The sequence below is a fragment of the Sphaeramia orbicularis genome, chromosome 16 (genome assembly GCF_902148855.1).
Source record: "Sphaeramia orbicularis chromosome 16, fSphaOr1.1, whole genome shotgun sequence".
NCBI lineage: Eukaryota > Metazoa > Chordata > Actinopteri > Kurtiformes > Apogonidae > Sphaeramia > Sphaeramia orbicularis.
In genome coordinates this window covers 751249-778375 of record NC_043972.1, presented here as the reverse complement: position 1 = coordinate 778375, position 27127 = coordinate 751249, and the positions used below count along the sequence as shown (strand labels likewise).

At 39.6% G+C, this 27127-nt stretch overlaps 1 protein-coding gene across 4 annotated transcripts in view; it reads left to right on the top strand.

Annotated features, from left to right (window-relative positions):
- cdk14 (cyclin dependent kinase 14) overlaps positions 1–27127 on the top strand; it is a 461964-nt gene that overhangs the window by 308577 nt on the left and 126260 nt on the right. For all 4 annotated transcript variants that reach the window (XM_030157361.1, XM_030157362.1, XM_030157364.1 and 1 more), the window contains 2 exons: positions 5923–5986; positions 22478–22526. In XM_030157361.1, coding sequence (XP_030013221.1) covers positions 5923–5986; positions 22478–22526 — 113 coding nt within the window. The remainder of the gene's footprint in view (positions 1–5922; positions 5987–22477; positions 22527–27127) is intronic.

Genomic DNA, 27127 nt, shown 5'->3' with positions numbered 1-27127 from the left:
GGGTCCAAAAACGGCCACAAAAGGGTCCAAAAACGGCCACAAAAGGGTCCAAAAACGGCCACAAAAGGGTCCAAAAACGGCCACAAAAGGGTCCAAAAACGGCCTATGGGATGAATTTGTGAAATGCAAAAAGCACAGAGAAGATTTTATCTTATCTTATCTTATTGGTGGAAGTGCTGGGACTTCAAGACTTGATTACATTATTATTATTATTATTATTATTAATAATAATAATATATTTTAAAATCCTTTTAATATTTCTTACTTCACTTCCTATTTCTTTGTCTTACCTTACCTTAGTTTATGTTAAATGATCTTATCTTACCTTATTTTTCCTTTCTTTATCTTATCTTTTCTGACTTTTCTTTGACATTTAACCAAAAACTTGAATGCAAATCCTTCATGGTGGACTCGAATGTGTCGGTGCTGTTACTGTAAGTGCTGTTACCATGGATACGCCAGGCCCTTTTGTCGTGGTGCTTTTCCTTCTCTTCTAAAGGACGGCTGGTTTACAGGCTGTTCCACCACCGTCTGCTGTCCTGAGAAACACTCACACATTCTCAGTCCCCTTCAGATGTGACCAGATCATCAGTAATGCAGGTCGATCTGAGCTCCGTGGACCAGACACAGATCCACCCCCCGTGCCCCCCCGTGCCCCCCCCATGGCCTCCGTTACACCCCCACCGCTGCCGTAACTCCCCATGTGTGCACACAACTCAGCTGTTGTGTCTGCGTCAGACCCAGGCCTTTTTTCCTTTTTTTTCGTTCACTTCTTCGTGTTGTGGCGTCTTCCTCCTTATTATCACAGCTGAGGACTTCAAACACAAACATAAACCGGGCAGAAGAACACAACATATGAATTCAGAAGGTGACGGTTCTGTCCCAGGATGGATCACTTTCAGTATGTCATCAGTCGCTTTTCCATTGACCCTCAAATTGCACGAATATAAGTTGAGCATAAAAATAAAGGACAATTTCACCAAAACTCTCATTTTTTGATGAAAAGTTTTCGCGCTGGCAGGAGGTGGGTTTTCAGGTGTAGTGAAATTGGTATATCACGCAAAACTGCAATGGAAAGACCTTTTTCTGCAACTAGAGTCACGTGAATTAAAAAAAACCAGATATTGACGGACGTTACAACAAGCGAAGAAGAAGAGTTTAAAAAGCACCATGGTGCAGTATGTGTGGACACAGCAGGAAACCCCATCATTTTTGAATTTAGTATGAAATAGAGGGCTAATATAGAATAATAATGAATATATCTGTAAATCATCATGACATTTACATCGGTCGCTTTGTTTGTGGAATGACTTCTTGTGTCATCTCGTGATAATAAATAAACAAATCATCGCATTTGTGATTTAATGGAAAAACCAACATTACGTCCTTCTGTTTTTTTGACATTTAGTAAATATGGGTGAAGTTCTGCACAGATGTCCAAAGGAAAAGCCAGGGGTGTCATGTTTTCTTTTTCTTTTTTTTCTTTTTTTTTTTTTTGGGGGGGGGGGGGGGGGGTATTTTATTTTCATTTTTTTGTATGCAGTGTCTACAAACAAAATATATCAACATTATAAAGACAGAACAATAATTAGTAAGACAAGCAGGATAACCTTCTAACAAAAGGAAAAAAGGGGACAGTCAGTGCACCAGGTCAGCACAGATAATGACATGAAAAACTTGGTGTAAGATGTACCAGTATGGTCTAAACATGGCTGCCATGTCTTCACAAAGGTGTTCTATCGTTTTCTGAGACAGTAATTGATTTTGTTTCCAGGGGGATGCAGCTGTTCATCTCAAAAGTCCACGTATCAGAGGAGGGCGGTCAGATTTCCATGACACCGCGATGCGCTTCTCGGCCACATATAGAGCAACTTCCATAAACACAGAGTCATGTTTTCAAGAAAAGGAAACCATGAGACTGAGGCCAAATGAACTTCACTGTATCTGGAAAGTTGCTGCAGATTGTTTCTTCACTGTCCTGCTGGGCTTTTTGCATATTTAACTTCATTTAATATCACAGTGCAGTACTTTAAATAATTCAACAAAATGCACTGTTTCAACCAAGAACCGACGATCAGAGGAATATTTTATTCATATTAACAACGATACTATGGAAGAGTGAAACAGTTTATAGATTATTTTCTAATCTAACACATCAGTTTATCACCCGAGTGCAGCTGAAGGATGATTATGTGGCTGTTTAACATGCGTTTGACGTGATGCAAATGTAGCTTGAATTCACTGAAGGTGACCTGAAACCACAGACGAGCAGCTTCTACAGTCGCACAAAAAATGATGAGACCATTAAAAGTCCTCAAAAACTATGGTTCTGCAGTCCAGTCCGAACTCCTGTGTGTGTCATGTGACTAAAACAGACAGAAAAGAAAACATGGAATGAATAAAAGCAGTTTTTGTCAGAACAATGACACAGATACTGATGGAAGAACTGAAGGGATTTGGGTTTTTATCCAGAAAACATGTTCAGTGCATAGATATCAGCTGTGAAATTCAACTACTATGAGCTGTTTGTGTTGTTCTTATTATATTTGTCCAAACAGATGGACCTTTAGTTGGACCAGGAATTAAAATGAACAAGAAACTGAAGAAAACAAGGGAGGTCTGATAATTTTCCACAAAGTGTAAATGTGTTAAAATCAGATTAAGGTTCTGCAAATCATCATCAAACCAACTGTGATTCATCAAATATTCCACTGGAGACAAAAAAAAAGACATGGAGTGATTGAACGATACTCAGATCAGTTAATTCATCTGTATCTAAATGAACACAGAATATAAACCAATCAACACAAAATACAGAAGAAATCACCAGAAACACAGGAAAACACCCGCAGACGTCCCACTATCACTTTCATTTTTTCCATTTTTGCCAAAGGATTAAAACCAGTGACCGTTCTCGTAAACTGGAATTCAATAAGAGAAAAGTGCTGATAAATGTAATAAACAGTGACTGAACTCCCTCGACACCAGTGCAATCATCTGACCCTTTCACTGAAGTCTGGACTCCAACTGAGTCTGCTTTAAAGGGAAAAATGAGAAGAAAACATGCACAGAAGTGGAACCAACTGCTGTTCTGCTGCTGCTTTTGAGGAGATCAGATTCTTTCTGGGAAGTATTTTATCTTTTTGGGTTTTTGTTCATTTTGTTCAGTGTTCACTGTTTTCATGAGTTTTGTTTTTTTCTTTTTCTCATTTCACTTAACTTGGTGCTTTTGTTTTTAGTTTTAATTAGTTTTTACACTCACTTAAGTTTCTCATGTAAGAAAGACAACACTGTCCTGAAGAAAAATGATTTTATCGTTTTTGTTCATTATTTTGTTCATTTTGTGGATTATTTTATTGACTTTTGTTTATCTTGTTAATTTTTTTTAACTGTTTTGATTATTTGTTCTTTCTGTTGACTGTTTCGTTCATTATTGTTAATTTTGTTGAGTATTTTATCTGTTTCATTCATTACTTTGTTCCTTTTTGTAGATTTTGTTCAGTGTTAAGTGTTTCCATAAGTTTTTTGTTGGTTTTTTATTTTCATTTCACTTACCTTGGTGCTTTTAGTTTTCATTTTACTTAGTTTTTACACTCACTAAAGTTTCTTATATCAGAAAGCCAACACTGTTCTGAAGAAAAAAAACAGAACTAGAAGCACTCGGGGAGCGCAGACCTCCGCCAAGGCTGATCAGTGCCCCCCCCCCCCCCCCCCCCCCCCCCCCCGTGGGCCCCCCCACCCCTGATCACCACCAAAATTTAATCATTTCTTCCTTATCCCATTTCCAACAAACCCTGAAAATTTCATCAAAATCTGTCAATAACTTTTTGAGTTATGTTGCACACTAACGGACAGACAGAAAAGCAGACAAACAAACCCTGGCAAAAACAGAACCTCCTTGGCGGAGGTAATCAGTCATTTCTTCAGCTCACGTTAAAGGCGTCCAAACTGCAGAATTAAGGTTTAAATCCTTAAGTGACAGTAGATTTTACATTGTTTTAAAGGTTTTTAATGTCATCTGAAGTGGCAGAATCTAACCCAATATTTTCCATCAATATTTTTTATCCTGTTTGTTGCTTTTGAGGACATCAGCTTCTTTGAACCTGTTTCTCTGGAATCCCATGGTGCTCTACTGCCCTCTGCTGGTGGTTAGGGGTATTACAGCAGCTGTAACTACAGGACAAAATGTTGTGAATTTTTCTGCTTTCTATTACATTCCAAGTCTAATTTCAGCTCTTTTTTTTAATGCGTTTTCAATATTTTTCTTATTTTCTAGGTCTATATTTTGCTCCGTATCTTGGTGTGTCCTCAAACTTTAGCTGTAATTCTACTATTTTTTGCTTCCCATCTGACCTACATTTCTCCCAGCGGTCCCTAAACACACCTCCGCCCAGTGTTTGCATGCTTTCCTGCCAGCTGTGTGCGCTATAAACCCAGCAGTTCCTCCAGCCGCTGTAAGAGTGCACTGCAGATCACAGCCCAAACAGGCCAATCTGGAAACTATTAGGACGGATCATGTGGAAGGCATGTCCGCCGCTCTGCGTTTTGTCATCATAAAGCCTCGCTGGCTGCGTGAGAACACCACCAGCCTTTCCATAAAACACACTCCAGTCATCAGAGTTGCACAAGCGCTGGAATGTGAAGGTTGTCATGCAGCCAATCACATGCCAAAGCTGTTTTCTGCAGTTAATTATCACACTATGTATTATCTAGAAAACATAATTCTTTTTTTTTTGGCTGCTCTGGCATAAAGTCCCTTTTCAGAGCTTCTTTGAACCCTTTCATGCATGTTGTACAGTTTTTCAAACTTCAGTTAAAACTAGAGTATTCGTTAAATCAGTCGTAAATCCACTATTTATTAACATATTTATGCAAAACATGACATTTACCATAAAACTACATTAAAATTGTTGGTATGCAGATGTGTATCTCAGTCAAAATAAGAACTGAATCCAATTGGAGATGTCTGATTGTCAATCATCTACTTAGCCCCGCCTACCTGTCTGAAAACCCATCTGATTGGACAAAGTCTGTTGTCTCTGTTTATCATTAATTCATGCATGAAAAGGTTAAGAGAGAAAGAACTGATTATGAAATTCTGCACCAGTATTCATATCAGTGTTTAAGATTACAATCTGACTTATTATTTATGTATTTATTCATTTTTTTTTATTCAGTTTTCCCCCTTCAATGCCAGGGAAACAAAGACATCTTCATTATTGTACTTCCAGACCTCTGTCACTCATGGATTTATTCTGTTTTTCTGTAATTTTGCATCAGGTGTGAACAAAAAGTGTAATCTTGAGTCTTTCAAAGTCCACATTTGACATTTTCTTTGTCTCAGAATAGATCATTTTAGTGGAATTCCTACAAAAGTCAGATGTTTTTTCTGTGAAGTTTCTGTTTTTATTCAGAAAGTCAATGTTTTCAGCTTCCAGATGATTTTTTTTTTGTCTACGTAAGCAACATAAAACCTTTTATCCTGGTATTATTGTGGCTGTTATACAGGGAATTATTATTTTATTTATTAATTAACCATGTACATACGTCCCAAGAGATGTATTATCAATTCAACAAATGAAAACAGGTATACAAATCTATTTTCGTACATTATTCAGGTCTGTTTCAGCGATTCTGAAGATCTAAATGAGACTAAAACTGCACTTTACCTGGATTTACAAAGCACATTACTATGATTAGAGGTCTAGCAGTTATTTTACATGTTCTGGTGTTTGAGGATTTAAAAAGAACTGGTTTAAAGCTGTCTTTTCCTTTATCTGACACGTTAAAAATCTCATAACAAAACTCACTGAATAATCTTTAAATGAGAATAAATTGCACTGACCGCTGCTGTTTTTGTTGCCAGTGACTGTGGCCGAGGCTGTTTCATTTCCTCACCTCCATCTCTGGGCTGTTTTTCAGGTCCTTGGAACCCCGTCTGAGGACACCTGGCCTGGTGTCAACTCCCTGCCTCACTTCAAACCAGGTGAGACCTCCGAGACAGCATGGAATATGTGAGATGGTACTGGGAGATTTATCAGACAACACACTTTAGCATTAGGAAATATGGGAGAATCTTGTCTTGTCTTATCTTATCTTATCTTATCTTATCTTATCTTATCTTATATTATTGGTGAAAGTGCTGGGAGGGACTTCACGTCTCTTTTTCATACATACATGTTTTATAACTTGATGACGCTTTTCTATTAGCTTTTATTATTACCATTGTTATTCATACATTCACGTTTGCGTATTTTTGGGGGTTGGAAAAGCTTTAATAAGTGACTGCAAATATAAAACGCTAATATAAACTCTACATTTGTGTGAAAAAGACAAAAACAGGAGAAAAGGAATCAAATCCACTCATAGAAGAATGAGTATCAGAGACTGGAATACCTTATTAACCCCAGGGGAAATTATTGTGTGTTACAGTTGCTCCATGGAAGTATAATTAAAGTCGCAGGAAAGAAATTCTTAATCCTATATATATATATATATATATATATATATATATATATATATATATATATATATATATATATATGAAGTTCTAAATTCATACATATTACATATAGCTCTAAATATATATATTACTCACAGTTCAAACAGCAAATTGTACAATATATACTAGAAAAATATTATCAGTATGATCATTCAAAGAAATGCAGATAAGTAAGTTTACAACCTGAAGCCTAAGTTTACTGCATTATGCTGTCTTTCTACTTTTTGTACTCATATCATAGTTTTTTTTTTTGTTTTGTTTTGTTTTTTTTGGTGATTAAAAGTGTAAAGACTGCCAGTTTTAATATAGATATACTGGAAAAAAAAATCTAAATTAATTGAACAAAAAAAATATTGAATTTAAAAAAAAAATCTTCCAGTGGAACAAGTGAAAATTCTTTTGGTAAGATTTCTATATATAATAAGATTTATATAATAAGATTTTCAAGATCTAGTTCTTCTATCTGACTGAAAAGTTCCTCTTTAGGTGGTTCTGTCTTATTTTAAGTGTGATGAGATATTTGGACTAGAAATGAGACAAATACACTTGGTAACATTTAGATTTTTGCAGTGGAACCACCTTTGTACGACAAACACCTCTGGATTGATTCTCTCAGATCAGTTAAAAAGTGTAGAATATGTGAAACACTTCCACATTTGTTATTACACTAATTAAAGTGTTAATTGATGTGTGCCGATAATGCATGAAAAGCATGAAAAGAACAGAGACCCAACATTTCACAGGTGGAAAAGGCAGAATGAAGGCGTTTGGACGTCACACTAATTACCCTGTTTATTACATCCATGTTGGCGTTAGGTTTTGACAAACATCGGACCGCTGTTATCCCAGATAATGTCAGCTGGGTTCAGATCTGCTCCATGTGTGTAAATGATGTCTGATGAACCCTGGTGGTATCTGGTCTGATGGTTGGGCATCAGTTCAAGGGTTAAAGAACTCGTTGCAGCTGAAACATTTGAATCACTGCAGTAATTCTCCAACGGAAGCATCTGAAGTATTTACTGAGTTAAATCCAGGTGGAGACTTTTTTATTTCTTTATTTTGGTCCAGGCTGTGTAAACCGCTGACATACCACCATCTGGTCTGTTTTTAATGGATGCAGTTAAAGTTAGTTGTTTTTATGGCGTCTTACATCATTGAAACCATCAACTTTATTGATCGACCCAAAAATAGAGTATTGTTCTGCAGAATTTTAATGAGAATCATTTTAGTAAACTTAGCTTTAGTAATGAACTCAGTATAACCCACATCGTACCTTTACCTGAAATTAGGGTCAAATTTAGGGTCAAAAAAGCAGAAAGCACTTTTCTAACTTCCATGTCCAGCCGTGGCTACGATTGGTTATTGCAGATGTCAGTCATCTGTTGAGCCCCGCCTACCTAAAAACCTGAGTTATTGGCCAAAGTCTGCATCATGGTGTAGATATTCTGCATCCCAGGTCCACACAGGTTGAGATGACCTCATTTACAACATTCTGAAAGCTCATTATGGAATATTTGCTGAAAAACTGCCAAAGCGCTGCAGCTTTAACTGACGGATCTGAACACTGAGTAACAGAGTCATGTGACATGTTCAGACCACGGCCTCATTTTAACGATAAGAGCTGCTGACGGACCTTTGCTCATATGTGGACATGATGGGACAGTCCAGCAGAAGCTCACTGTCCTGCATTAATGCAGCAGCAGGAGAGGGGGGGGGGCAGCGCTGCCAGGGTACTGGTGCCCTCTGGGAGCTCATTAGGACTTTTAGAGAGAACATGAATAGAGGGAGTGCAGATTAGTGTGAGCTGATGGAGGGAAGAGGAGCTGGAGGAGAGGAGAGGAGAGAGAGGGGAGGAGGGGAGAGGGGAGGGGGGGGGGGGGAGAGGAGAGGAGGGGGGGGGGGAAGAGGAGAGAGAGGAGAGGAGAGGAGAGGAGGAGAGGGGAGGAGAGGAGAGGGGGAGAGGAGAGGAGAGGAGGAGAGGGGAGGAGAGGAGAGGAGAGAGAGGGGAGGAGGGGAGGAGAGGAGAGGAGAGAGAGGAGGAGAGGAGGAGAGGGGAGGAGAGGGGAGGAGAGGAGAGGAGAGGAGAGGAGGAGAGGGGGAGAGGAGAGGAGAGAGGAGAGGAGGAGAGGGGAGGGGAGGAGAGGAGAGGAGGGGAGAGGAGAGGGGAGGAGAGGAGAGGAGAGGAGGAGAGGGGGAGAGGAGAGGAGAGAGGAGAGGAGGAGAGGGGAGGAGAGGGGAGGAGAGGAGAGGAGAGGAGAGAGAGGAGGAGAGGGGAGGAGAGGAGAGGAGAGGAGGAGAGGGGGAGAGGAGAGGAGAGAGGAGAGGAGGAGAGGGGAGGAGAGGAGAGGAGGGGAGAGGAGAGAGAGGAGAGGAGAGAGAGGAGAGGAGGAGAGGAGAGGAGAGGAGAGGAGAGGGGGGGGGGGAGAGGAGAGGGGGGGAGAGGAGAGAGAGGAGAGGAGAGAGAGGAGAGGAGGAGAGGAGAGGAGAGGAGAGGGGGGGGGGGGGAGAGGAGAGGGGGAGAGGGGAGGGGAGGAGAGGAGAGGGGAGGAGAGGGGGGGGGGGAGAGGAGAGGGGGAGAAGGGAGGGGAGGAGAGGAGAGGGGAGGAGAGGGGGGGGGGAGAGGAGAGGGGGAGAAGGGAGGGGAGGAGAGGAGAGGGGAGGAGAGGGGGAGAGGAGAGGAGAGGAGGAGAGGAGAGGACAGACATACAGAGGGTTGGGTGTCGGTCCCAGTCATCACAAAGCTGTGTGACCCGCCCTTCCATCTCCTGTGGCCAATTAAGGCTCAACGGGGGTGATGCCGGAGGTCACACACACACACACACACACACACACACACACACACACACACACACACACACACACCACATACAAATGACTCTCTCATCTCATCCTGTGGCCATGGCGACAGTTGGCCCACACTCGCCTCTCGCACAGCTGTCGGACACACACACACACACAAACACACACACACACACACCACACACACACATACACACAGTGGGCGTAGCCTCTGGGGAGTGCATGTGTTCATGTGACGTGTGCGTTTGTGATGTTGTTATGGCTCCTGTTCCAACAAACACAAAGGAGCAGCTCTTCTTATCTGGTCCAAGTGAACCACATGAGCCTCAGAGACCGGCTCAGTGGGACCGTTAATGAGCAGCCCAGCCACCACACAGCCCAGGAACACTGCACACGGGGACAAGCCAGAAAACTCGGCACAATTAATGATGTCATTTGTCTTTTTGTAGCACGAAAAGCCCTAAAAAAAGACTCAAGTCTAAAGTTAAACTTAAGCTTCAGTTCAACTATGTCTGAGCCAAGACACACTGTAAATGATTAGAACTGAGGTTCTTTAGATTTTAGGGAGTTAAATTCAGCACAATTAATCACAAGTTTTGCCTTTTTGCAGCAAGAAAAGCTCTAAAAAAGCTAAACTAAACTAAACTCTACATCTGAATTGAAGCTTCAGTTGAACTGTGATGCATCCAAGGCTTAATGTAAATGATTAGAATCAGAGTTAAATTCTGCTCAGTTTATTCCATGATTTTTTGTAACTGGAAAAGTTCTATCCAAACTCTAAAGCTAAACTCCAGCTTCTCCAGGTCCATGCCAGAGAAAACCCATCATGTAAATGATTAGAATCCATTAAAGTCACATCGTTAATGATGCGCCTTTTTATTCTATAGTAAGAAAAAGTCCACATGCAGTGGAATTCTGACACTGGTGTGAAAGGACCCACTTGAAGCCAGATAATAGATCATATACCGTCCTTGATGTGCCTGTAAATGTTAGAAGTGCACAGAATGTATATAAAATAAAAGCAGCTCGTGCTGTGGATCTAATGTATAATTAATGATAAAAGAGCGCAGAACATAATTAAACTCAGAGCGTTCGGCTGCGTACGTTCGAGCTGTTAGTTTTGGAGGACAAAGTGCGTTGTTAACACGGGGGCTTTTGCAGAATCCTGCAGTGCATTCCTTTGACACCAGTTTCATGAACATTGCACTCACAGTGTGTAACATGTTGCAAGAATCCACATTGTTATGCTCCGTTTGCTCCGGCTTCATTTCACCGAACGGAGGGGAAGTCACAGTCCGTGTTTTTCCCTCTGAAGTCTGTGACTTGGATTTGAACGTGAAGAGAAAAAATACGTCTTAGTGTTTTAGAATCAGTGTAAATATATAGATTAAAGTGTTGGCTGTAAAAGCGTACAGATACGAGTTAAACGATTGAACTTTTACCTTGAAAAGTCACATTAGATCCTGATTAGAGTCAGTTTAACCCTTAGTGGTCTGAGTCTATTCTGTCTGTTTTTCAGTCCTTTTGATTTGGCCTTTATATACTATAGAAACAAATGTTTACTATACCCATGTTTGGATCTGTTTTTTCAACACAACTTCATCTATTTCATCTGTCTATTATTTTTTCACTTTAACCTACGATAAAAACACAAAAGGACAGAAAACACACAAAATATAGAAAATCCGATTTGAAAAATGTATATAATTTATTGGATAAATAACACACAGATGCTTAACAAACCTTTTCAGAGACTTTAAAAGTGAATATTGGTTCCAAATATTAAGTATAGAAAATCAGAATTGTAATAAATTCAAACTACACTCAGATATTTGACATAAAAGCAGATCTTTACATCGACATTTTCTCTGTTTTTTTCACTTTTATTAAAGATGCACTAGATGTTTGTTGTTTTACTGCACTTTTAATGTAGTTTTTCTGTGCATTTTCCTCCTTCATGTTGTATTTAGTACAGATTTTATTCCCTAAAGTCACTGCATGTTACAAAGGTTTGGAAAGAAGTCTGCGAGTCAGTCACTTGTGCTGTAATGGTTGTGTGGGAGATGAATTCCATGTTTTATTTGAATGTATTTGAACATATTTGCCAAAATACCATTCATCAATGTATAACCCATAAAGACCCACTGGGACTTTTATCAGTTCCCAAATACATTTTTCTCTCTTTTTAACCTTTCTTAAGCAGTTATCACTGTTTATTGTAATATTATTCTCTGTATTTTGTGTTTTTTAAAATGGAAATTGTGTATTTTCCTATATTTAATTAATTGGTCATGTTGATTTTCGAAAAAACTCAGATTAAAGTTGAGGGTTATTATATTGGAAACAGAGAAAACTGACGAAAAAATGACTTTTTCAACAAAGACATCGATAACTGAAGATAAAAACAAGTGTGTCCATCCTCTGTCATTGATCCAGCTCCATGGGTTTGACTGGTGAATCAATGTTATAGAAGATGACGGTGTTTCCATGGTAACTACAAAGCCTCTCTGAAAAGGTTTTTGCCTCTTTCTCAGTGAATGTTGTTACTGTTAAGTGGTTCTTTTTTCTGTTATGACCTGGTGTTTGTGCTCCATACCATGTATGTGGTGATGAGCAAAATAAAATGAAATGAATGAATATTATATATGAAAAATGCCCAACATAAGGGACTTCAACCCAAAAACGACCGAAATATTCACTGGCAACAAAAAGCATCGACTGATTAAAAAGTTGAATAACTTTAGGACCATTAATCCTATCAATACATGCAAATAATTCTGGTAAAATGTAGTTTTCATGGTCATCAGATACGACCCATTTGGACGTTCAGAGGCTCCGTAGTTACCATGGAAACACCATCATCTTCTACAACATGGATTCATCAATAAAACCCATGTTATTTGACTAATGACTGCACTTTTAGGTTCAGTTAGTGATATATTTTGTTGAAAAAGTCACTTTTTCTTCAGTTTTCTTTGTTTTAATATTATAACCTTTGGATTTACTCTGAGCTTTTATGGACATTTGCATGACTGATGAATTAAATATAAGACAATACCTAATTTACACTTAAAAATACAAAATCCAGTGAATAATATTATAATTAATGAAGATAAATCACTTAGGAAGGGTTAAATATAGAGAAAAATGTATTTGGAACCTATAAATGTTTGGCTATGCTCTTATCCATAAACACTAAATAAACAAATATATAGTCTGTAAATGGACTGAAGCCCTTATGGTTGGTTTTAGTGCACAAACATTCATAGAGTTGAGTTTTACTCTCTAATATGCGGTGCATTTCAGTGGCGGTGGTCACCAGCAGATGGCAGTGTTGTGTCACTGTAGAATCCAACAGCCCATGTGTTCCATGTCTCTAAACTCCTGATATGTGCCCACTTTTCCAAAACACAGCAACTGGATCACATTCTAGTTATGATTCATCATATTTTCACTATTAGTTCTAGACTCTAAAAGTTTTCCGTCGTTTTGGAGCCCGGCCTTTGCAGTGGTCACCACTTAACGTTGGATTTCAGACATGACAGTGTGGTTTGACCTCAGATTGGAGGCGCCTCGTATTTTCTTTTTCTCTTTTTACGTTTTTGTGGTTCTAAAAAGGTTCCACAGATACTTCCTCTCCACTGCTCATATCTGGCTTTAACCTTCTCTTTCTCCTTCTCTGCTCTTATTCTGTGTGCTGATATTGTAGCTTCTGTTTTCTGCAGCTGTTGGATAGAAACACCAGGACCATTCAGCTGTAAGACGTCACAATAAAATAGTGATATTGATCATGTTAAGTCATGTAAAGCAGTGAAAAAAGGTTGAACGTAACTGTCACATGTGGTGTTTTAACCCTTAAAGACCCAAACCATCGACTGATGTAAACTGTTTTAACTTCTGAACCGTTGAAACTATCAATACATGTTAATAATTGATGTAAAATACAGTTCTTCATCTTTTCATGGTCATCACATATGACCCATTTGGATGTTCAGAGGCTCCGTAGTTACCATGGAAACACCGTCATCTTCTACAACATTAGTGGCTTTTTCATTGGACATGTGTGCAAAACTTTACTGATTTTATTTAATTTTATTTTACCTTTATTTGAGTCCAAGTTTCAAGTTGAAGTTTCCAGTTTATCTGTCATGTGCGTTCAGGGTACAAGTCCCATGGCAGTGACCCACAGTGTGCCCTGGCTCTGTGTCCGCCCAGTACTGAAAAATAAATAACAAACAAATAACAAGAACAATCACAGCAACAGTAAAAATACTTCAACAGAAACAGCACTAGCCCTCCTATTGTACTGTGAAGACACTACATAAATAAGTACAGTTATAAAAAGTGAAAGTCAGGCTGCAGGTTCCCAGCTCCCTCCTTCTGGCTGAGCTGCCGTTCAGCCTCAGCCTTTATTTAACCAGGAAGTCCCACTGGGTTTAGGAGTGTCTTTTGAGAGGCAGACCTGTCCAAGGTGTCAGCCGTACACAGTCCAGCAACAGAAAACACACACGAGACACAATGAACGATAAAACACAACAGCTGTTCAACCAGAACGGCGTCAAGACAAACAGTGACATTCCTCCTTCACTGCCTTCTCCATGAAACTTTTAAAATCATTAACAGAAATGAATGTGTGGAGTTTGATGTTCCATGACTGTGGTGCATGGGAGGAAAAGGCTGTTTTTCCAAAATCTGTCAGAACTGTGGGAACAGTCAACAGCATCCACTTAGATGAACGCAGATGGAAACTACCAGAGCTAACAGAAAGAAGAGTTAAGAGATAAGATATACTTTAGTGATCCCCAAGGGGGAAATTCAAGTGTGTACAGCAGCACTAAACAGTCTGCATCAATACAATAGAGAAAAATAAAGAGATAAAAAATATATATATAAATACACAAGTTTGTTCAAGTGATAAAAACATTGCAATAATATTGATAAAGTAGCAATAATAATGATAAAGTAGTAATATGAGTAGCAATGAGCAAGATATTTACTAATTGTCAAAAAAATCAGAAGTGCGTAATGTGAGTTTTTCCATTAAATCACAAATATCATGATTTGTTTATTTATTATTGTGCGATGACACAAGAAGTCATTCCATAAACATGTCGACGAACATAAATATCACTTTGTTTTACAGATATATTCATTATTATTATTATTATTATATATCACCCCTGTATCTTGTAGTAAATTTAAAACTGATTCCGTTTCCTGGAGTGTCCACACACACTGCACCATGTTTCCTTTAAACCTCGTCTTCTTCTTCGCTTGTTGTAACGTCCATCAGCATCACCTTTTTTTTTTGTTCATGTGAAAGACAGTTTTCGTGTGAAAAAGTTCTTTATATTGCAGTTTTGCATGATATACCAATTTTGCTATGCCTGAAAAAAACCCTCTTGCAAGCGAAACATTAGAGTTTTGCCGAAATTGTCGTTATTCCAACAGGAAATTATTTGTTATTTTTGCGTAATTTGAGGGTCAGTGGACAAGTGACTAGTGATTCACCAGTAAAACCCATGGAGTTGGATGAATGACAGTGGAGGGAGACAGTTTATGTTCAGTTAATGATAGATTTTGCTAAAAAAGTCACATTTTCTTCAGTTTTCTCTGGTTTTGACATAAGAACCGTCAACTTTAATCTGAGCTTTTATGAACATCCACATGATCAGTGAATTAAATACAGGAAAAATACCTGATTTTCACTGAAAAAACGCAAAATACAAAGGATAATGTCATAATAAATGGTGATAAATCCCTTAAGAAACATTAAATATAGAGAAAATATATGTTGGAACTGCCACAAAAGTAACACTGGGTCTTTATGGGTTAATCTGAGAAATAAACACAATAAAAAACCACATGCAAAGAAATGAATTTATACGAATAAAACCATAAATGAGTCATGATCTCACCTTGACTCGTGCACTTGTGTTGGTTTTTTATCCACCTTTTCTTCACCCTCTGCTTCATCTTCTCTGTTTTTGTTGATGGTAAAACTAATCATCACGTGTTAAATGATGCCGTCTCCCGTATCGCGCTCCGTTATCAAATGATGAGATTATCACGGCTCATTCGCATCGTGCTTTCATGGTGGTTTGCATTTCATATGTTTGTGTGAAACTATCAGATCAGATTTCTTTGTCACACATTTGTTTTGTTTTTATGTTATCACTCATGACCAATATGTTTTCTGCTCATATTTCAATTATGTCAAATGATTAATTACAAGCAGCACAGAACAGAAATATGACTAGATATTCATGGGTCGTCAGGGTTGCTATAGTTACTGAAACTTAGAAACTAGAAGGGAAAACCTGTGTGTGTGAGACGTAACAAACGCAAACTAAAGACAAACTACAATAAACAATACAATCTGACCTGGAATTAAATAAAAATCTGCTTTCCATCTAATGTTATTGTGTAATAATGGGAAAGAACAAACAGTTCTGCACAATATGACCTTTAACCCTTGATGACCTAGAACTGCCTTTGTAGTGACTTGCTAATGCATATTTTCAGTCAAGTAATTGTAATTTATTACAGTATTATCCTCTGCATTTGGCATTTTTCAGTGAAAATCAAGTATTTTCCTATATTTAATTTACTGATCATGTAAACGTTCTTAAAGGTTTTCAGTCAATTCAAATGTCATTATATCACAACAGAGAAAAGTGAAGGAAAACTGACCTTTTAAGCAAAAATATATTGTTAAATGAACATAAAACAAGCGTTGAACATAATGAAGATGAACTGAACGTCCAAATGGGTCATGTCTGATGACCATGAGGAGATGGCGAACTGCATTTTACACCATTTTACATGAACTAATAGGATTAGTGGATCAGTGGTTATGAAACATTTTAGATCAGTAGATGCTTTTGGTCACCAGTGGACGTTTAGGTCTTTTAGGGTTAAGTTCCTAATATTGGGAATTTATGATGTATAAAATTCAATACATTAAAGACTGGACTAAATGGGTGCTTTTTTGAGTCTGCTCCTAAAAACAGGACAGAGGGGCTAAAAATTCAAACCAGATGTAGACGAATGTTATGAAGCAAGTTTGGAAGCACTTTGGGTCTGTTTTAAAAGTAAATACTTACTGAGATAAAAGAGAAGCGATTTTTCACATAAATCACATTTTTATATTATTTATTTATTTATTTATTATACGAAAATCTACATGTAACACGGCAAAAAGGACAAAAAAATTATGTGTTACTATGTTTTTAAATTATCTTTTTATTCTCTCACAGGCACATTTTGGGAATTGAAGTAAATATGCAAGTCTGAGTGCTTCACAAAAATGAGCGCTGTTGCAAAATCACTCACGATTTATGTGTTTAAATGAGCAGGTTCTGCATGTAACATGAGTGGACACGACGGGTTATACGCGAAACCTGGAATGAGACTGAGATTCATGAAAAACCCACGTTTGGATTAGAAAAACCACTAGGATCATCAAATTTAACACAGTGTCTTTATTTATAGTGGTATATGAGACCATTTACAGACATGTGTTCCAGATTAAACACACTGACACCTAGGAAGGTTTTTACGTCCCAGTTATGGTCCTATTTTTGGCCCCAATATTTTATCAAAAATGCAATAATTTTGGGATGGATCAGAGCAAGAGTATAATTTTTTTTGCATTTATTTGAGGTCATCATTAGGTCCATCCTGGGGGGAAGTATGTCTACATTTCTCTTTTATTATTGGGTCTAAAAAGCTGGAAAAGTAACAGATACCGAAACGAACCCAGTTTCATGGACAGACCCAAATACAAACACAAGGAGGAAAATGCACCGAAAAACTGTGTCACAATAAAAGTATGAAGTGTACCTAAAAAGAAGGCTTACATGTGTAAAGGTACACAAAGTCAAGTCAGTTTTGAAAAAGTCTGTAGTTTTTATTAACCTGCTGTCGAACCCAAACCTGCTAATGCACATGAGAACCCAAACTAAACGGAAAACCCAGACCGACGGATGACAGACATCTGCTGCCAACCTGCGCTCATCACTGCCTCTTCTGGTCCATTTATGACTGGTCCAGCTGACGCCCAGGGAGCGGTGGTCTGGCCCGGTCCGGTCTGGCCCGCTCTGGTCCAATCTGGCCCGGTCCGGTCTGGCCCGCTCTGGTCCAGTCCTGGCCTGCTCTGGTCCGGTCCTGGCCCGCTCTGGTCCAGTCTGGCCCACTCTGGTCTGGTCCTGGCCTGGTCTGGTCCGGTCCTGGCCCGGTCCTGGCCCACTCTGGTCCGGTCTGGCCCACTCTGGTACGGTCCTGGCCCGCTCTGGTCCAGTCTGGCCCCCTCTGGCCCGCTCTGGTCCAGTCTGGCCCCCTCTGGCCCCCTCTGGCCCCCTCTGGCCCGCTCTGGTCCGGTCTGGCCCTGAAGCGCCTCTGGGCTGGACGGGGCTTTGGTTCTCTGGCAGGACGAGGGGCTGCTGGACGACAGTTGGGCGGATTAAGCTGGCGGTGTGGGAGGCGGAGCGGCTCGCTGGGTGGCTGGCTGGTTTTGGACGGCGTCCGGCCCGTTGGCAGCCTGCGATTGGCTGCGGGTCCACATGGCAGATTTGGCCGAGCGTTAGAGAGCAGCTTCACACACTCCTTCCTGCAGCATAATGAGCGTATCTGTGGAAATATGAAGGGACCGCCTCAGCGTCCTCCTCTGAAAATGGGACTATTTGATGTGGTGTGGCCGTGCGGCGCAGCCACAGCTCATCCAGTATTACTCAAGTGCATTTCTGAGCTGATACCAGACGCTCTTCAATGTGGGAAAAGAACCAAAAGTTCAGCTGTCAGACGCTTCCCTGTTGCTCAGAAACGCATTCGCCTTAAGTTCATCGTAGCGGCGGCGGCGAGTTAGAACAGACACGCAGGTGAAGCTGATGACGTTAATTAGATGGATGATCGGGCGCTGGCGTCGACGCCGTTGGACGCAACATCCGTCATTTTATTCATCCCACCTGAGACGTTTGTAGCGTTTCCACGTCACATGTGGGTTCTGACACTCATTCATCTTCATTGTTTAGACACTGCACATGTTCCTTTGACATTTTCAGCCAAAAGCTTTTAACATATTTGTTTTTTTCTGCCTGTTTAAAGGGACGAGGTGTTTATATAATGAGATGACATGAGATAATAGAGTCCTTTTTTATTCCCATCACAGTGGAACTAACAGTGGTACAGCAGCATAGAGACAGTAACATTAGAAGTACCGATTATAAGAGGGATGCACAATAATTGGTTTTTTACAACCGATAACTTCCTGCTTCTGGTAATCAATACCAATAATAAACAATAGTTCCATTCTTCAGATTCTGTTATTATTATTTCCAGTTGGTGGTAAATCTCAGTTAAGAGTAAAACAAGTGGTTCCAGGCACAACAAGCCCCGCCCCTCGCACATTGTAGCTTATTTTGGCGTCGATCCAGCTGATGTCATCATGTCTATGCGTGTGCTGATGTCAGCAGATCAGCTGCCTCTGTATGTGTGCCAGGTTTGAAGTAAATTAAAGCAAAACTTAGGTTTTTATAGACATGGGAATTTTCGCCCGTTATAAGTAAATGGGAGAAAAAAAAGATGTAAAAAATTCATTAAAAATTTGAACTTTGACCTACTTTTCCCAAATTGTAATGACATCTATTCTGGGTCAGTGTCAGTCTATAAACCCAATTTGGTGTGAATTCAACCAATAGTTTTGTTGCTATTATTACTAATACTGTGCTTAAAAACAAGAGGAAGTTCATTTATTTGCAAAGTGTTCAGTAAAAAAAGTGCAATGACGAGTTTCAGAAAAGGTGTGGTTCTGTTGACAGTGAGTTAAATTAAATGCACGTCCACTCATTAAACATGTGCATGTTTGGAATGTAACAGTTTTATGTGGAACCTCCTCACACCCAGGAAATGTCAGGCTGGATTCACACCTGAAAAGTCCTCTGGTCCGCTTATTTGATTCGGATCAAATGCAGACTTTATTTTTTTCATTTGGGTCAGATCGCATTCACATTCCACTTTTTGTTCGTGGACCAAAATGCGTGAACAGAAACACGCATGTGACGAACTGCGCTGGCATTGGACAGAAAAGTCGGGGGCGGGGTGAACCAGAGACGGCCGGTGTTGATGAAAATAGACGTGGTGCTCCTACATACAGTTAGCATTTTTGGAATATAAATTGTATTTTTGGCACAAATTTACACAAATAATGTTAACACTCAAGAACAGCTCAGTCAGAGCCAGTTTCATAATACGGACATGTGACCAAATGTCAGTGACACATTCAGTGTCCTCGTTGGTCCACGTCTGTCCACAGCTCATGTCTGCTGTTCACTCTGACCACTGTAAACCTCTGACCACTGTAAACCTCTGACCACCTGTAAACCTCTGACCACTGTAAACCTCTGACCACTGTAAACCTCTGACCACCTGTAAACCTCTGACCACTGTAAACCTCTGACCACCTGTAAACCTCTGACCACTGTAAACCTCTGACCACCTGTAAACCTCTGACCACCTGTAAACCTCTGAACACTGTAAACCTCTGACCACTGTAAACCTCTGACCACCTGTAAACCTCTGACCACTGTAAACCTCTGACCACTGTAAACCTCTGAACACTGTAAACCTCTGACCACTGTAAACCTCTGACCACCTGTAAACCTCTGACCACCTGTAAACCTCTGAACACTGTAAACCTCTGAACACTGTAAACCTCTGAACACTGTAAACCTCTGACCACCTGTAAACCTCTGACCACTGTAAACCTCTGAACACTGTAAACCTCTGACCACCTGTAAACCTCTGACCACTGTAAACCTCTGACCACTGTAAACCTCTGACCACCTGTAAACCTCTGAACACTGTAAACCTCTGACCACTGTAAACCTCTGACCACCTGTAAACCTCTGAACACTGTAAACCTCTGACCACTGTAAACCTCTGACCACTGTAAACCTCTGACCACCTGTAAACCTCTGACCACTGTAAACCTCTGACCACCTGTAAACCTCTGACCACTGTAAACCTCTGACCACTGTAAACCTCTGACCACCTGTAAACCTCTGACCACTGTAAACCTCTGACCACTGTAAACCTCTGACCACCTGTAAACCTCTGACCACTGTAAACCTCTGACCACCTGTAAACCTCTGACCACTGTAAACCTCTGACCACTGTAAACCTCTGACCACCTGTAAACCTCTGACCACTGTAAACCTCTGACCACCTGTAAACCTCTGAACACTGTAAACCTCTGAACACTGTAAACCTCTGAACACTGTAAACCTCTGACCACCTGTAAACCTCTGACCACTGTAAACCTCTGACCACCTGTAAACCTCTGACCACTGTAAACCTCTGAACACTGTAAACCTCTGAACACTGTAAACCTCTGACCACCTGTAAACCTCTGACCACTGTAAACCTCTGACCACCTGTAAACCTCTGAACACTGTAAACCTCTGACCACTGTAAACCTCTGACCACCTGTAAACCTCTGAACACTGTAAACCTCTGACCACTGTAAACCTCTGACCACCTGTAAACCTCTGACCACCTGTAAACCTCTGACCACTGTAAACCTCTGACCACCTGTAAACCTCTGCTCCTTCCAGAGGCTACGGTGGCTCGTCAAGCACAAAAAGGCTCAAGATTCCTTGGTTTGGTTCGGTTCGAGGTCGGTTCTGTTCACAGCAGAAGTGAACCGGCCCAGAGTCCGTTTGGAAGCGGACCCAGACCACCTCTTATAGGTGGTCTGGGTCCACTTTTTTGGTTCGAATCAGAGTTCGCACGTTTGTATTCACACCTAAAAAAAGTCTGCGTGGTAGGTGTGAGTCCAGCCTCAGCAGTCCCAGCTTTTTCTGTTTTGGTTTCAGTTAGTGCCTGTACTGGAAACATCAGGATGCAACAGGATGCAGATGCAGTTTTTACATTTTTTATGAAATGTCCTTTGAGGTAGACAGTTTTCTTTTCTTTTCTTTTTTTTTTTTTTTTTTTTTTTTTTTTATAAATTTGTGAAACTCTTGTCCACAAGCGTGGACAGAAAAGCCATGGCTGGGTCTGAGGAGGTTAATCTTCACTTTTCCACTGGTAGAATGTAAAAAAACAAACATCCGTAAATAAAGTCCACATCCTGACACTAGGGTCCCACTCCCCCAGCAGATATTTGTGTATTCATGCACGCTGTACCACATTTGTCCAGCAGTCACCGCCAAAGTGTTGAAGTGATTGTGACCATAGCAGCATGATTGTAAGGCTATTGTATTCCAAAATGACTAATATCTCCCAAAATATTGTTCCTATGAACAGGTGGTTTTCACTGGTCTGTTCCTTAACCAAAACGACTTCAGTACGACAAACTGCAGCAGTCTGCTCTGGATGGATTTTGTGTGATGCCTGAGACACACACATACGATTAGCCTATTTATTTATTTGTTCAGTTCTTCTACTTTTTCCTCCTCCTCCTCTCTCTCTTTTTCTTTCTTTCATATCTTATTCTTGGAAATGTAATTGTACTTTTAGAATGTGAGCCCTTTCTATGTATTTGGCTGAAACCGTTCATCTGTTCAGCAAACTTTCCTTTATCTGTCATGTTTAACGGTTTTCTTCCAGTGTATTAGTACTGTGTAATCTATATGATATTTTATTATGTTTTTTTTTTGTCCAGAACAACAGATGGAAATTAGCTTCTCTGCTAAATCTGGTGCATGCATCGTGTTCTTTGCAACTAATGCCAATAGACACTGTCCTGTAACTACACAAATAAATACAAAATGCATAAACACACACACAAAGTCCACTTCCCTTTTAAAATATAAGATGTACTGTATATTAATATGTTTTTTTCTTTTTTGTTGTATTCATAATTTCTTTCCTGCTACTTTTTAATTATACTTGAATGGAGCAACTGTGTTAATAAGTTTTCCCTGGGATTAATAAAGTCATCTGATTCTGATCATTTACTTGAAGTATATTTTGATGTTAATACCAGTACTTTTACTTCAACGCAGACGGCTTTTACTCTGTATTACTGCTGCTTCCTCCACCGCTGCAGGCATTGTCCTCACATCATACTGGAGAATGTCTCCTCTGATGCATTCAAATGAATGACTTCATAAAATGTCGGGGTCATGAGGTCACGAAGGGCTGATGTTTTGTGTTGTTTTCTCTTTATCGCAGACCGCTTCACAGTGTACAGCGCTAAGAAGCTCAGACAAGCGTGGAATAAGTAAGTACACGTTCATATTTGTGTATTAGCAGACAGAATAATGCATCACAGGGCGCTTTAGTTGACGGACACACACTTCCTTATCTGTAAAAGCAGATTCCCACAGTGCGTGAACGCGGTCGTTTGCAGCTCCCAGACTGATCCCTTCATTTTTAACGCGCTATCTGCGGCGCGCACGCTCGTCTTGAAGCTCACGCCCTCCCGCTCGTGCCATCCTGCTCCGGGACGTCCATATGCATATGGCAGGAGGAGAGCATGGCGTCGCAGTCGGGGGTCCTCCTCCCACATGTGCGGCTGTTTGCCGTGGGCGTACATCTGGAGGGCCACGCACACCGGGCCACAGGGAGGCGGTTTCCTTTCCACGGGGGATTTTAAAGCAGCACCAGGCAAATAATTATGTTCAACTCCAGCTGCTTTATCAGCCTGGAATCACAGAGCGTAGCTGCGACAGCAACAGTAAAGCCCGCACCATACACATATGGACAAAAGTAAGTGGACACGTTGAATTCAGGTGGTCTGCGATACAAAACAGTAGTGGGAAATGTCATGATATAGTTTTATATTGTGATAAATATCATTGCATTGGTTAGTTTTGTTTAGATTGTTGTCTTTGCTTGGAAAGTGTGTCAGATGGTTTTTACTCAACTTCTCTCAATATTTATTTTAATAGACCCATGATTTTAACTGTTCTACCTCTACATTTCTAAAATATTTTTTGTGCTCTGACTGTAAACGATAATTTTCTACCACAACTAACCATCTACTTTCTTCACATTTCCCATTAAACTTTAAGGAAGTATTGGGGTTTTTATCTCAAATCAGCATGAACAGGACATTTTACCAGCTGTAGCCATGAGGTGTCCCAATATTTTTGTCCATATAGTTTATAAACATCAATATTTCCTATTCTAGCAATTTAGAAGTAGAACAGGTAAAATCATAGTCATGGATTATATAGACTGTCAGTTAGATAGTTACTATGTTTTACCTAATCCATTTACTATTTGATATTCATATTAGTAGGACTCTAAACAGACGTTACTATGTCATGAAGGAAGTAAAAGTATTGTGTTCTGTTGTATAAATGAGAGATGGGGGTGTGATTTAATAAGTTTTCTTCTTCCCACTCCTTTTCGAGCAGTACATATTGAATTTATTTTATTACAAGTGTACATGGCAATTACTATATTGTTGTGATTACCTCTGTTCATTAATTCATTTGCTCTGCTATTAGCTCCTTGTACACATGAAAGTTTTGTTTTTTATTCTGCTCGAAACAAATAAATAAATGAATGAAAAAAAGGATAAAAACAGAGCAAAATCAATGTTGAGAGAAATCAAGTAAAAACCATCTCTGAGGCAAAGGAAGCAAAGATAACAATTTAAAAAAAACAAAAAACAATGCAATGATATTTATCTGAATATAAAACTTTATTATGACATTTGTTATAGTTTTTATCCCAGACCCCTGTTAGAAAAGAAACACCTGAATTCAACATGTCCCAGTACTTTTGTCCATATAGTGTCATATCTGTGTTTCTGCTGTGGATGTATAATTACAGAAGTCATCGATGTCCTTAATCACTGGACAATATCAAATTCAATTCATTGTACAAGTGCATGGCAACGAAATTCAATTTAACATCCAGCCAGAAATACCAGAGCAGCAATGAAGGTACAACAGAGTACACAGTACAACAGAGTACACAGTACAACAGAGTACACAGTACAACAGAGTACACAGTACAACAGAATTCACAGGACAACAGAGTACACAGTACAACAGAGTACACAGTACAACAGAATTCACAGGACAACAGAGTACACAGTACAACAGAGTACACAGTACAACAGAGTACACAGTACAACAGAGTACACAGTACAACAGAATTCACAGTACAACAGAATACACAGTACAACAGAGTACACAGTACAACAGAGTACACAGTACAACAGAATACACAGTACAACAGAGTACACAGTACAACAGAGTACACAGTACAACAGAGTACACAGTACAACAGAATTCACAGGACAACAGAGTACACAGTACAACAGAATACACAGTACAACAGAGTACACAGTACAACAGAGTACACAGTACAACAGAATACACAGTACAACAGAATACACAGTACAACAGAGTACACAGTACAACAGAGTAGACAGTACAACAGAATTCACAGGACAACAGAGTACACAGTACAACAGAGTACACAGTACAACAGAATACACAGTACAACAGAGTACACAGTACAACAGAGTAGACAGTTTTAACAGTATTTACACTGTGTATAATGGGTTTAATGTATGCAGATATGAGTGCTATGGACGAGTATACAGAATGAATGCAGAGGATATGAAGTGCATAAGTAGTTGCCAGTGACCCAGAATAGATCCGATTACATTTTGGGAAAAGTAGGTCAAGTCCAAATTTTTTATGAATTTTTTAAATCTTTTTTTCTTCCATTTACTTTTAATGGGTGAAATTTCAAATGTCTATAAAAACATCAATTTTGTTTGAATTTACTTGAAACCTGGCACATATATAGATGCAGTTGACATGATGACATCTGCACATGCATAGACATGATGACATCAGCTGATCGATGCCAAAATAAGATCCAACACATACGAGGGGCGGGGTTTGTTGTGTCTGGAACCACCCGTTTATGAATGAACGGATGAAAGGACTCCGAGGCAGTTCACATGTGTGTGTATGTGTGTGTGAATATGTGTCTTTAACCACAAACTACCATCTGAAACGTCCCAGACACTCATCTGACTGATCCACGTCTGCTTCTGTTGGTGGTTCTCTCCTTTTTTTCTTTTTTTAATGTGTGTCCTAGTTTAGAAACTTGCAGTGGAAGTAATTATTAGGAACTGTGATACCGTTTTGGATGGAATACCTAGAACAATCCATCTAGTTTGTTAATTACATTTGGATGAAAGAGGCATTTTATTTATTCTGAGAAAAACGCATCAGCTGTGATTAAATTAGCCAAACCCTGAGGTAAAAATACCATCTGCTCCACTAAAACTGTAACACATCCCTTCAACAAACTGGGCAGATTTTACCCTGGACACCATTTAAATCTCCTGAAGTTAATCCTTTATTTAACCCTTTCTGTCTCACCTTTCCAACAGGATTTTTCTCTATTAGTTATTTTTATCCTCTGCATTTTTCAGTGAATACCAAGTATTGTCTTATATTTAATTTACTGATTATTAGGCCTGGACAAGTTAACTCGTTATTAGCGCGTTAACGCATTCATTAAATAACACCAACATTTTTTTTCTCTCCCGTTAATGCCATTTTATTCTAACTTCTATTCTTCTGCTTGTGTGCGTGTAGCGATTAGCTGCAGATAGACAACAGGTTTACCAAGAAAAGCCCAAAACTTGTGTCCAGATCTGTTCCTGTAGACTCACTGTAAAACTGACACATACAAACTAAATCTGTCTGAGTTCTGTTCACTGCCGCAGTACATTTACATGGAATTAGACATTTAAATGAATGGGAAAAAGGCCGCTAGCTCGATGCTAACTTGAATGGGAAAATCCATAGACACGCCAATGATTAGCATTTACAGATTAATTTAAGATTTACAACGTCTTTTTATCCAGAAACAAAGGTTCACATCAGAGATATTTGATACTATTCATTCTGACAACAACTGAACAGAAAATACTGACAGGCAAACGTTTACCTGTCCATACAAACAGAGTGAAAGAAACGTGTCTGTTAGTTCCTTCTTATGTCTGAACTGACTACGGGAACACCGCAAGGACAAAACATACGTTAGTGACACTTATTCCCACCACTAGAGGACCCCCGTTTGACCACTAGAGGGCCCCCTTTGTTTACTTTGAACAACTGAACATCACATATTATTGGGCTTATTAGTATTAGTACTGATTAGTGGGACTAAGACTCCTGTCAATCACTCACAGCTGTAAATAAACATGTGGACATAAACATGTGGAACAGTAGCGGTCTGTTCCATGGACATTTTCATTTAAATGTCTTCAGATGGTGGGGGGCAGAAGGGGGCCCACTGATCTGCCTTGGCGGAGGTCTGCGCTCTCCGAATGCTTTTCTTGTTATTTTTTGTTGATGAAACGTTCATTTATTCATTCATGACCATTTAATTTATTTTTCTTATCAATGAATGAGGGCACTTTCCAGTTTATATTCTGCACAAAATTTGCTTATAAAGATTTGTTATTTTTAATATATTACAGTTAAATATACAGTGTGTTGGATTTTTTACAAAGTTTTGAAAATAAAAACAGACACCTTTGACACAGAAACACATTTTGCTTAATTTTTTCAATCAAAATTGCTGAAGCAAGAGTTGGGGGTACTTGGCTAAAAAAGTATGTTTCAGAGGGTAGTCCACTGTAAAAAGTTTGAGAACCACTGCACTACTGGAAGCAGTGACAAAGGGAAAAGCTGTGAAGTAAAGAGAATATAGTACTGGGAATAATTTAATACGTCTTCATGGAATGAATATAAAAATGTCAGGTGTAAAAGTAGGGTGTTTGATGCTTTAGTCCTTGCTGATCAGTGGTTTTCAACAATATATGCCTCTTAAAAA